Raw genomic sequence first — 11,412 nt, 5'->3', positions numbered from 1 at the left:
CGTGGGTGGGTCTTTTTGGAGAGGGATTGGATTTTCCAGTGGGGTCTGGTCCCCTGACCCCTTTTATAGCCCTGGTTCTGCTGGGGGCACCCCAAATTTTCAGGGTGTTCAGATCTGGGTTGCTGAGAGGGCATTTGGATCCTCTCTATATTTTGAGGGTCGTGTTATTATCTGGGGTTCTGGCTTTATATCCTAATCTGTAATTCAAGCCCAGCCAGGAGGAAGACTTGACAGACAGTTGAGTAGCCATATGTGGGGAAGGACTAGGATGGGCCAAAAGGCTTTGTCTAGCGGTGGAGTCTGTAGGCCTGGCATGCACCTGGGGACCCTGGAGGGGGTGGGGAATCAGCTTCAGTTGCAGCATCCCCACCCCTTCCTGGGATGCTGCTGAGGGCTCTCGGAGGGGTTCATGAGCCTCATGGGGGGAGATGACATTGACACCCCCCCCCAAGCCTGTGCAGAGGACTAAGGAATGGGAATACAGATCTATACCCACTGAGCCCCTCTGCTCCGGGGGGAGGGGAGGCGGAGGAGGGGGAGGATAGGGTCAGCTATGGATCTCCACCCCTCAGGTTATGTGCCGATCTCAGGGCATCTGCTGGATCCCGATGAGACTGGGGGTGGGGAACCATAGCTCAGTCCACAAAATGGCCCTTCGAACCAGTGGCAGGTTTTGCACACCTGCTGCCATGCAGCTTCCTTGACATGGCTGCATTTTGCAGGATACTCGATGGATGTCTCACGCCAGCCCCTGTGTTGTGCCATGGTGATTTCTGTCGTCAGGCTGCCTGGGTTGCAGTCATGATGTGGCCACATTAAAGGGGGAGCAGCCTGACAGTGATCCCCAAAAGAGGGACATGCTCCCCGCCTGGCAGGGCTCCTCTTTAACCCAGTCCCTAGCTCAGCTGCCCCCCACTACCCATTCTCAATGGGATTGATTTTCCGGTCGCGTTTTGGTCACAGCCGCCAAGTTGTTTGTCCCTCTAGCCGCCCTGTACATGGCACCTCCCATTGGCCGGATGGGGGTCACCTGATCGCTCCCCGCAGGATACAATATGGCGCCGTCCATGTAGCTGCTCCTGGAAGGCGTGGAGGGAAGGCTAAGCTTGCTGCGCTCTTTGGGTGAGGGAAGCCTGGGGTGTTAATTGGGGGAAGGGGATGTTCTGCCCCGCACCGCAGGGAGGGCCCCGTGGGCTCAGCATTAATTTAGCTTTTTGGGGGGGCACCTCAAATTTCAGCTCTCAAATCCTCTGCTTGGGGGGGGAATTTGGGGATTATTCTTCCCCCTTTCTCCTCCTCTGAGTTATCCTGCACGAGCTCAAAACCTGGCATCGGCGCCTCAAACGGAGTCACCCTCCCCCACTTTAATTCTGAGGGATTGGGGCCTCCTAGTCCTTCAAGCAGTTTTAACTAGCTCCCAAAAAATATCAGGCTTGGGGGGAGGTGGGGATGTCTTTCACTGTCATTGTAAGTCTCATGATACTGGGTGGCTTGTTCTCCCCCCGCCCTTTCCGAAAACCGTGGCTCTTTGTCTTGGGTGACTACGTGAGATCTCAAGCTTTTGTTTTAGAAAAAAATAACCATCCATACTCTATTAGTCGCTACCAAAAGACCCCAAAACCCACCCTGTGGTATCTGAACTGGTTCATCGGGGAAAGCTACTGCAAAAAAAGGGGCGAATATAAGAATGACCCTACTGGGTCAGACCAAAGGTCCATCTAGCCCAGTGTCCTGTCTGCCTAAAGCAGCCAGTGCCAGGTGCCCCAGAGGGAATGAACAGAACAGGGAAGCATCCAGTGATCAATCCCCTGTCGCTCATTCCCAGCTTTTGGTGAACAGAGGCTAGGGACACCATTCCTGCCCATCCTGGATAAGGCCATTAATGGACCTATCTTCCATGACTTTATCTAGTTCTTTTTTGAACCCAGTTATGGTCTTGGCCTTCACAACATCCTCTCCTGGGGAAAACCTAGACTGGTGACCACCCTAGTCCTTGAACTTGTGGTGAAAAGCTTAAAGAGGTGAACACCCATGCCAGAAATCAAATAAAAAGAACCTCATGTGTTTTAAAGAAATCTGATGACTTTAAGCCAACCTCGTGATGACTAATTTTTGGATGCATGGGGCTGACAGTGCTGTTGGATTGCAGTAACTCCTAGGAGTCCAAGCCATGGAGTAGGGTCCTGTTGCGTGAGGCGCCATATGGACACAAAACAAAAAGATGTTTTGTCCTACAGCGCTCATGATCTAAGGGTTTGTCTACACATGGTTTTTGCACTGATTTTTTTTTCCCCTACATATGTAATTAAATCATTGCGACGCCTTTATTGGGGCTGTGGTTATAGCAGTATAAAGATGTGCTGGTAAATTTACCAAAACCAGCTCTGTTGATCTCAAAACCCTTATGGGGCAAGGCTGCATCCCCACCAGATTGTTGCAGCAATTTAACTAAATCAGTTTTTCCGCAAAATGCAGATAACAGCACATGGTGGTCATGAGTAGCAAGACATTAAAGATTGTGCAGTGCTTGGGTACGACAGGAATGAGAGCTGCAGAAGTAGTGTTTGCATGCTCATTGGCAAAGCCACTTCATTGTCCTAAATCAGATTCCTCCTTAACTCTCCTTTGCCATGATGGCTACAAAACACTTGGCATTGGCTGATGTAGAGAGACCGCTGCCCATCACGCTCACTGATACGGTTTCCTTTTGCTCCCCTGTCTACAGCCATCTGTTGCCTTTTCTTATATTTAGATTGCAGGCACTTTGGGGCAAGGACTGTCTTTGTTCTGAGGCTGAACAGTGCCTAGCACAGTGAGGCTGTGGCCTGTGACTCTTAGGTACCACTGCAATACACCTAATAACAAGCCCAGTGCAGTACCACAATACAAACCGTAGTAAGACCGTAGTTTATAAAGTATTTGGGGATCCTTCAGGGACTATTTCTCTCTTGTATTCTGGAGACAGCTGTGACACAAAATGTTCTGATGAAGGCTAAGTTCACTCCACTGGCTTGGTTTATGAGACACTGCATCCTGCAGCCGGGCAGAACTGTAACAAATCAGCTGGCTGGAAGGGGCCGGAGATTCCTGCCACCTGAAGATCTGCCAGCTAGAGAGCTCTGTTCTTCCAAGCACATGGAAGGGGAATGCCCACAGGAAGCCAATGGCTCCCATCCAGAGCAGCGTGAGGAGCAGCCGCCTACATCTGATCTAGCGATGGACACTGGGAGCTGCGCTGGCCCCGTGAAAACTGGGGAGACTGTGATCATGGAGGGGAAAGCAAAGATCATCTTCCCCAGTGCCAACGAAGTGTTCTACAACCCTGTGCAAGAGTTTAACCGAGACCTGACGTAAGTACAACCAAGACGGGGGCCTGGAGCTGTCTACACTTATCTGGCCCCCATCACGGTAATATATGAGCACTTAGCCCTGCCCAGCCTCACAGGAGGGTTGCAATTATCCCAAGACACCAAGGCTAAGTGATTGGCCCAGGTTCACACAGGCAGTCTGTGGCAAAGCACAGAATTGAACCCAGGGCTCCAAAACACCACCGTTCCTCTCCTATTAGCCCATCCTTCTCTAGTGCCAAGCACCTGCTGTTGTGGGGGCCCTTAATGTGTCTCCAGTCAGGGCCCCCAAAATCCAGTCACTTTTGAAATCAGGGCTAATGTGACAATGGAAAGAATTGCTTGGAAAAACTGAGCAGTAGCATGTCTACCAGGGGATGTGGCCTAGATCTGAGCGTTAATGGGCACTAAGGCCTGTGTGTGTCTCTCTGATCTTCTGCCTCAGGTGTGCCGTGATCACAGAATTCATTCGCCTTCAGCTTTCGGCCAAGGGGATTCAGAGTAAGTGGAAATCTCTCTCTCTCTAGAAAATCCCCCGCCCCAATGCAGTGAGCAGGATGGTTAAATTAGTAGGACCGTTACTAGCACGCTAGCTTTTAAGGCCAGACGGGACCACTGTGACCCTCTGGCCTGTTGTCCCTCCCCGAGACTCCTGCCTTGAGCCCGGTGCATCAGGACAAGGGAATGCTGGGGGCTCGGCTCTGATTCTTAGTTGTCCCCTTTCTGTGCCGCTTGCGGGTGGGAATGTTAAGCTGCTCTGTGCTCTCCATAGTTTGGGCTCCACAGGGGCTTCCTTAGCCCAAAGCTGAAGCGAGGCTGCTCTTACACGCTGCTCCCTATCGCCCCTGGGATGCAGGGAACAGCCAGAGTGCTGGACACTTTGGCATAGTGGGCAGATCGGGGTGTGGCTGGGAACAGGGATGGTTCAGGGCCTTCATGTTAGCTCCTCAGCCTGGGAGGGTGCCCTGCACAGAGGGGCATCCCCTCCTTCTGCCCCCCCCCCCCCCCAAACTGCAAGGCCTCTTTGCACATTAGAGCAGCTCAGAGCTAGGCCCCCTAAGGTCTGAACCCAGAGATGCTGCCCAGACCCCTTAACACCCAGATCTGTTGCAGTGCTGGAGTGGGGGGACGGGTGACACCCTTGCATCCGCCCCCACTGCTCGCTCTGTCTCTTGCAGTTGCCGTGCCAGGAGAGGAGAAGGTCGAGAAGGTGGTTGTGGATCTTTCCGAAGGGGAGGAGGCTGGGTCAGAACCAGCACCCGAAGGGGAGGGGGCAGCGGCAGTGGGAGAAGTGTGCAAGGTGCGTATAAACCTAGCACTAGCTTTCCCGTAGTCCCAGGGTCACCGTCTTGCCAGGCACTGCCCAGAGTGAGAAACAGTCCCTGCCTCAAGGTGTATGCGGGCCAAAGAGATGAGGCAATCTCTTTTTGGGTAGGATGGGCGGGTTCCCCAAAATTTCTCCACCCCAGCTGTGGCCCTCCCACTGCCTGATGTCTGATGGAGGGTGTGGGCAGGGGAGAGTCTCCCTTGACCATCCCCCCACCCCAGTTCTTGGGGAGAAGCCGAACCACCTCCCTATTTATGCTGCAGCTTTTTACTGCCTTCATCCACTGCACTGCAAACCGTCTTGCTGCGAGCAACCTCCAGGCAGGTCTGCACTGGCCCCTCCAGCTCCGTGAGCGCGCAGGGTCTTGCTTAACCTTGCAAAGGAATTGGAGTTTGCCTTTCAGGCTGATGGAGAAACTTCCTAATCCAGAGCTGACTGCTGGGCTCCTGGCATCAGTGTCTGGGCAGGAGTCTCCAATGCGCTGATGCATGTAACCCACGTGATGGCTGGGCCATGGGCAGAGGTGGATGAGCCTGCTTCAGCTGTGGCTACAGACCTGGGGCTTGTAGCTCAGGCATCAGGGGCTTGTGCTGTTGGATCCAGAAGTCCCGTGTTCGATTCCCCACCGATCGGTGACCCAGGGGGGTGTGCGGGCTTTGGCTGAGATGTGGTCCCTTCTCCCCCCCGGCACAGGAAGGAGTGCGGATCTTGGAGGCCTTGGCTGCCTCGGGGCTCCGCTCTATCCGCTTTGCCAAGGAGGTGCCCGGCCTCCGGGCTGTGGTGGCCAACGATTTCTCTTCCAAAGCCGTTGAGCTCATGGCGAGGAACATCCAGTTCAATGGAGTTGGGCACCTGGTGACGTCGAGCTTGGCCGATGCCAGGTAAAGTTGGAGGGATGGGCCACTTTGATATCACATGTGCTGAGCCACTCACAGCCACTCACCAGGTTGGCCTGAGCTTCCCAATCCAGCTGGCTCAGAAGCAGGAGGGTGAATGGCCTTGTGCCTGGAGGATTTTGGGGGGGATTTTGTGGTCCAGGGGCTCTGGACCACAACTGGGCACTTAGACGCTACCATATTACACCTAATAAATAACCAGCCAGGGAGACTGTGCCCTATGCAGGGTCTCCAGTGTAGGGGCTGGGGGAGGAGCTGTGTGGGTGGGGGGCTTGGCCAGTCCTGCGATATCCTAAGCTGCGAACTGGCCCCGCAGGCCTCCCTGGCTCTGCACTCGGGGACTCCCCTGCTCAGTGTCTGTCCCCATCCTGCCTGCAGGATGCTGATGTATCAGCAGAAGGCGGAGAAGCATCCGTTCGACATCATCGACCTGGACCCATACGGCAGCCCTGCCACCTTCCTGGATGCCGCCGTGCAGGCGGTGAGTGAAGGAGGTGAGTGGCGGGGTCGGGGGGGAGCATCAGGGCTGCTGGGGGCAGGGGAGGTGGCACTGCGAGCTTCCTCGCAACAGTGACTTGCCACATTTGCAAGCTTCCACTGATGCTTTGGATGTAGGATCTGGTGGGTTAGAGGAGGGTGACCAGGAATCCAGCTTCCTGGTTCTATCTATCCCAAGGGCAGATCACTTCCCTCCTCCACCTCAGAAGTGAGGGCCCCAGCGGCTGTCCCAGGCTCTGGAATCTGGGCGGAGACCCATCTAGGCTGGGTTTTCGCATCCTGGAGCAGGTGATGTCAGTGGCTGGGGGAGGAATCCTCAGCTGACCGCCCCCGGGATGTCTCCCTTGCAGGCCTGCTGTGTGTTACGTGTACCGACATGGCGGTGATGGCCGGGAACAGCGGGGAGACGTGTTACAGCAAGTACGGAGCCATGTCCATCAAGGGCAAGTTCTGCCATGAGATGGTGAGTGGGGGCAGGGTGTCCCTGGGGGTGGGCGGGGCCTCTGCCTCCATGCTCCGCCCCATCCACCTGTCTCTGCTGTGCGCCCTAGGGCAGCGGTTCTCAATCTTTAGCAACCCGAGGACCCCCATTTTGACTTAAAATTTTTTGTGGATGCCCAAGCCAGCTTCTAATTTTCCCTGGGGGTGCGCAAGCCCCCACTCAGCCCCAGGCCCTGCCCCCACTCCACCCCTGCCCCCAAGGCCCTTGCTCCACTCCACTTCTCCTCTTCACCTCCCCTGAGCGCACCCCATTCCTGCTCCTCACCCTGCCTTCCAGAGCCTCCTGCACGCTGCTGAGCAGCTGTTCTGCAGGGTACAGAAGGCACTGGACGGGAGGGAGAGGAGTGGATCGGTGGGGCCGGCAGCCCCAGACATGACTTGTGGGCCCCCTGGAGAACCCTCGCTGACCCCAGTTTCAGAACCGCTGCCCTAGAGGGAAGGGGAGCTCAGCCTGCTCCCTGGCCCCTTTATTCCTTGGACCCTACTTGCGATGGGGACGCTGGTCCTGCTCGGGCTGGGCTGAGACCTGGCGCACTTGTGTCCCAGCAGAGCTGGGCTGGGGAGATCAGGCCCAGGACTGGAAGGGGAGCAGGGCCCCCTCCCCACTCCCGCCTCACAGGCAGCTCCTCGACCCTGTTTCCACACGCAGGCCCTGCGGATCATCCTGCACAGCCTGGACCGGCGCGCCAATTGCTACCAGCGCTACATCATGCCACTGCTGTCGGTCAGCGCCGACTTCTACATCCGGGTCTTCGTGCGGGTCTTCACTGGCCAGGCCACCGTGAAAGCCTCTGCCAGGTGAGCATCTCATCCCTGGGGCGCTGGCCAGAAGGGTTAGCCCGCCCTGCTCTCCACAGCGCCCCCTGCTGGAGAGGCCAGGAGTGGAGTAGCCAGGCGCTCACCCCCACCGCCAGCCTTCCTGCCCTGCAGCACCCCCTGCTGGCACCCCCACTGCTTGCTGTGCCCTGTCCCCACTCCCTGTTCCTGGGCCCATTGTTGCTGAATCTCCTCCTGTCTCTGCAGCAAACAGGCCTTGGTGTATAACTGTGTGGGCTGCGGGACGCACCGCTTCCAGAGACTCGGCAAGATGACCAGCCATGGGAGCAAGTAGGGGGCTCTGGGTTCTCCCTCACCCCAGGACAGTGCAGCTGTCCCCACCCACGGGACAGGGGCTGACTCCAATTCCTGGCCCTGGAGAGCAATGGGAAGGGACTTGTCCTCAGAGCTAGTGTCCACTGGATGGGAGAGTCCAGTGCTGGCCTGTCCCTAAGGAGATGCAGAATGGATGCGGGGAGTGGCGAGGGGATGACTGGTCCCTGGAGGGGGGAGTGGGGGGTCCCCAGCTGGAGGTGGAGCTGGACTAGGAGATCTCAGGTTAGGAAAGGGGGCTTGGAGGGGGGCTGGGATGGAGGGGCAGGGGGAGGGTCTCTGCTCCATTAGATCTCTAATTACTGTTCTGATTGATTCAGTTTTAAATACTCGGCTGCCTCTGGCCCCCCAGTGGGCCCCTCCTGCGAGCACTGCCACCAGCGGCACCAGGTGAGCCCCCCGTCCCCCCCGGTGCACCCCACTCCCTGAGGGCCGGGCACACTGCCCTTACCTGCTCTGTTCTGTTCTCCCAGCTGGGTGGCCCCATGTGGGCGGAGCCCCTCCACGACCTAGCTTTTGTCCAGAGGGTCCTGTCGGCCTTGGGGAGCAACCCGGGACGGTTCGGGACACAGGATCGGATCCAGGGGGTGCTCAGCATGGTGACCGAGGTGAGGGGCCAATTGGGCAGCACCCCCGGGGGAACAAGCGGCATGGGGCCCTGCTGGGGAATCGGGTGGTCTCTTTTGGGTCTGAGTTGGGGAGCAGCTGGGAGGGGGGGACCCCTGGAGCTGGGGGCGTGGCCAGTTGGGTTTCTGGGGGCGGGGCCTGTGCTGAGCCACTGTGTTCCCCTCTGGCCAGGAGCTGAGCGACATCCCGTTGTACTACACCCTCGACTGCCTGAGTAGCACCATCCACTGCAACACGCCCTCCCTGCTGCAGTTCAGGTACTCGGGGCCTTACGGGACCAGCCAGTGGGCGCCGGGCAGAGCCAGGGGCAGCCCCTGCCCCAAAGAGCTTCTGCTCTAAACACCCCTGGAGTGGGCGGGGAAATAGGGCACAGAGCGGGGGCAGAGCTGGGATTGAGACCCAGACCAGGGGCCCCCCGCTCCACCGGGACATGCTGCCTCTAAGGCAGGGAGTGAGGCTGGGGTTGGACACATCACATAATTCCCTTGGGGGAAAGCACCTCCCCTACCCACTCACCACTAGGGGGTGCTGGGCAGGGCCCAGAGGGGGAGGGCGCCCCCTCCTGAGCTGCCACCACCTCGGAGAGCCCAGGGGCCCGCAGGCAGCAGAGGGCTCCCCCCGCAGCATGGCCTGAGGGCTCCCCTCCGGTTCCAGATCCGCCCTCCTCCACGCCGGCTACCGTGTGTCGCTCTCCCACGCCTGCAAGAACGCCATCAAGACGGATGCCCCGCCCTCCGTCCTCTGGGACATCATGAGATGCTGGGTGAGTGGAGGGGGTGGACTTAGCGTTTCTTGTCTGCCCCCACCCCATCGGGTCACCGCTGATGGGGATGCCTGAAGCCAGTGAGCTCCCTCCATGCGAGCCCTGGCTGGCTGTGAAGCTGGTGAAGGTAGCAGGGGGAGGCAGGGTTTGGGGAGGAGCGGGGGGTCCTGTCTGTTGCGGTTCAGGGTTGAGGGGCACCAGCTGAGCTGCGTGTGAAGGGAATCCAGGCCTGTGGGGAGGGGAACTCAAGGGAAAAATGACCTGATCTCTCTCCCCAGGAGAGAATCCATCCAGTGAAGAGAGAGCGACTCTCGGACACCAGCCCAGCCTTCCACATCCTCTCTGTGGAGCCCACGTACGGCATGGGGGTTCGAAGGGAATCAGGCCGGTGCCTGGCCCGCTGCCGCCTTTGCTGCTGGGGGCAGGGGCTGGTGGGATGCAGAGGGGAGGCAGCGTGGCCTAGGGGGGAGAACAGTGGACTAGCACTTGAGACACCTGGGTTCTAGGCCTGGCTCTGCCACTGGCCTTCAGTGTGGGTGGGTCATGTGCCTCTGTTTCCCCATTTGTAAAAGAGTGATCCTGATACTGTGACCTCCTTTGGCGATCGCTGGGTAAGACGCAGGGATGGGGGCTGGTACAACATCTCCAGGGCCGTGGCAGTAGCTGGACCAGGGCCTGCCCCTGCAGTGCAGAGGGTCTGGGGGATGGCCAAGCCCTGCTGCTTCAGGGCAACACAGCCGTCTAAGGCGGACTAAGGAGGAACTTTCCCTAGGACAGGTTATTCCACCAGGTATGTTGCACAACTGGGAGACATGGACCTAAAGTGCCCCCCCAGCCCACTGGTCTGAGCCAGGGCAGCAGGGGATGGTGGGTGAGGAATACCAGGCTAGATGGGCCCATGGGGCTGATCCACTCTCCCCGTGCCTAGTTCTTCAGGATTCCCCACTCCAGGCTGCTCAGGAAGCCCCCCCTGCAAAGCACTGAGCCGTCTGTCTCCCTCTCCTCCATGCCCTAGGCTGCAGGCATCCTTCACCATCCGCGAGGACGCCAACCCCAAATCCAGGAAGCAGGGTCTGAAACGGTTCCAGGAGAATCCCGAAGCGTACTGGGGCCCTAAAGCCAGAGCTAAAGCAGGGTAAGGGAAGCCGATGGACTGGGCCAAGATTGAACGGCTGGGGGAGGGTGCTCAGATGCAGGACTCCGCGGTTCTATTCCCTGGCTTTGTGGGCCAGTTACTTCCTTTCGCTCTCTGCCTCAGTTTCCCCAGCTGTAAAGTGGAGCTAGGACTGACCCTATCTACCTCCCTGGGGCTGGTTGCAAAGTGCATCTTTGATGGGAAGGCACCAACTGGGACAGCTGAAGAGGACACCTGGGGCCCATGGGGAGGAGTTAAGGGGGCTGCTGTTCTACCCTGAATCCAGCTCCGGGCCAGGATGACTCTGGATCCGGATCAGAGCAAGGTCCCACCCCTGTGTGGCTACTACCCAGCCAGGCTGGTAGCCTTATCCTGCTTCCATTTGGTCTCTTTAAAGCCTCCAGCCCCAGTGGATACGTGAACGCTCCTCAGGGCCTGCGGCTTTATGCTGTTATACAGCTGGCGTGCTCCACCCCAGAGCCAGCTGCTGTCACTCCTGCCCGTAGCTGAGCAAACTCCACTGCGGGGCTGGAGCTAACCCTGGGGGTTAAAATAGCACTTCGACCCCAGCAGCCCTCCTCACGCAGCCCCCTCCTGCCTTTCCAGGGGTGGCATTTCCACCTCCCTGCAGGACAAGAGGAAACTGCATCAGAACAAGCGGAAGGAGAGAGCAGAGGACGGGGGCCGCTTGAAAAACACCCCCTACAAGAGGCTCAAGGAGGTGAGGACTGGCCGGGGGGGAGGGGGAGCTAGAGCTGGGATGAAAGGGGCTCGGGGTGGGGGGGGAAGCATGGCAGCTCCTGGCCATGGTGCTGCTGTAATAACCCATAACCCTGACTATAGCTTCTCTCCCTCTGCTAGGGGAGCTGCGCGGGGGCTGAGAAGTGCTGCCCCTCCCCTGAACCAGCCCCCCAGGCTGTGAAGACCGACAGCCCCCCCCCGTAACCCGGCCCTGAGCAGGAATGGAGGCTACGGGGCTTTATTTTTTTAGTTCGATGAGGGTGCAAGCTTTTCGTTTTAAGACTGTCTCCCCCACCCTGAACCTCCATGCGGTCGGCCATTAAAACAAGGGTCTCTCCTTTTTAGGGACAAGCCCAGACTCACGTGTGATGCTTCTGTGCGGGGCACACGGGGGGGGGGAGCTCAGCTCCCACCCCCCCCCCGACACA

At 58.2% G+C, this 11,412-nt stretch overlaps 1 protein-coding gene across 3 annotated transcripts; it reads left to right on the top strand.

Annotated features, from left to right (window-relative positions):
- Nucleotides 1-1,034: 1,034 nt before the first annotated feature.
- Nucleotides 1,035-11,335, top strand: TRMT1 (tRNA methyltransferase 1). Of its 3 annotated transcripts, none has more exons than XM_073319447.1 (17): nt 1,035-1,122; nt 2,966-3,350; nt 3,793-3,848; nt 4,526-4,647; nt 5,368-5,555; nt 5,949-6,064; nt 6,419-6,531; nt 7,219-7,367; nt 7,593-7,676; nt 8,039-8,108; nt 8,192-8,326; nt 8,517-8,602; nt 9,000-9,108; nt 9,387-9,463; nt 10,124-10,243; nt 10,850-10,964; nt 11,105-11,335. In XM_073319447.1, the coding sequence occupies exons 2-17, from the start codon at nt 2,986-2,988 to the stop codon at nt 11,186-11,188; spliced, it is 1,989 nt and encodes a 662-aa protein (XP_073175548.1). In that variant the 5' UTR covers nt 1,035-1,122; nt 2,966-2,985; the 3' UTR covers nt 11,189-11,335. The 3 variants fall into 3 exon arrangements, with proteins under 3 accessions (XP_073175548.1, XP_073175549.1, XP_073175550.1); XM_073319448.1 differs by having other exon boundaries at nt 2,962-3,350; XM_073319449.1 differs by lacking the exons at nt 9,387-9,463; nt 11,105-11,335 and having other exon boundaries at nt 10,850-10,939.
- The last annotated feature ends 77 nt before the right edge of the window (nt 11,336-11,412 follow it).

This window comes from Lepidochelys kempii, chromosome 20 (assembly GCF_965140265.1).
Source record: "Lepidochelys kempii isolate rLepKem1 chromosome 20, rLepKem1.hap2, whole genome shotgun sequence".
Taxonomy (NCBI): Eukaryota; Metazoa; Chordata; order Testudines; family Cheloniidae; genus Lepidochelys; species Lepidochelys kempii.
This window is presented reverse-complemented; position numbering and strand designations above follow the sequence as displayed.

Bases quoted from the DNA above. Each gene is read 5' to 3' on its own strand.
- TRMT1 (XM_073319447.1), top strand. From the start codon at position 2,986: ATGAAGGCTAAGTTCACTCCACTGGCTTGGTTTATGAGACACTGCATC. The intron at 6,065-6,418 runs GTGAGTGGCGGG...TCTCCCTTGCAG, and splicing joins GCAGGCGGTGAGTGAAGGAG to GCCTGCTGTGTGTTACGTGT. The intron at 9,109-9,386 runs GTGAGTGGAGGG...CTCTCTCCCCAG, and splicing joins GGGACATCATGAGATGCTGG to GAGAGAATCCATCCAGTGAA.